This window comes from Etheostoma spectabile, chromosome 4 (assembly GCF_008692095.1).
Source record: "Etheostoma spectabile isolate EspeVRDwgs_2016 chromosome 4, UIUC_Espe_1.0, whole genome shotgun sequence".
Lineage (NCBI taxonomy): Eukaryota > Metazoa > Chordata > Actinopteri > Perciformes > Percidae > Etheostoma > Etheostoma spectabile.
The window spans coordinates 560,239-560,723 of record NC_045736.1 but is presented as its reverse complement, the minus strand read 5'-3'; the positions used below and the strand labels follow the sequence as shown (position 1 = coordinate 560,723).

Here is a 485-nt window from a genome sequence, read left to right as displayed (position 1 = left end):
TATTATTATTATTATTATTATTATTATTATTATTATATAAATGAGGTTTATTGACCATGGATTCCATAAAGTAGTGTAAAACTAGTGTTAGTAAGGTGGTGGTAGTGAAATAAAAATGCATACAAACTGTCAAATGTTAAACAAACGGGCCTCCAGTGTAACTACCTGATGGTTGATTGTGTTTGGGGTCCCAGGTCAAAGGTCACCGGCAGCACAGAGCTTCACATCGACATGATCAACCAGCTGAAGGAGGCCGTGGAGCTGCTGCAGGACCCCAGCAGGTCAGGCTTCCCTTTGAGCTGCCAGTATCATGTATCGTATCCTGATATATCATATTACATCATAATATATCGTATCATACTACCACTAGTTTTACTCTCATATCATATCAGGATATGATATGATATATCACATATCCTGATATGGAGTGACGTGTGGTGATGTCAGTAAGAAGCTAAGCACTGAGTTATGAAAGCCAGATTACC

At 38.6% G+C, this 485-nt stretch overlaps 1 protein-coding gene across 1 annotated transcript in view; it reads left to right on the top strand.

The window, feature by feature from the left end:
- Positions 1-485, top strand: part of lrch1 (leucine-rich repeats and calponin homology (CH) domain containing 1) — a gene marked incomplete in the record, with an annotated part of 222,442 nt that overhangs the window by 119,190 nt on the left and 102,767 nt on the right. The window contains 1 exon segment of the mRNA XM_032512767.1: positions 195-281. Coding sequence (XP_032368658.1) covers positions 195-281 — 87 coding nt within the window.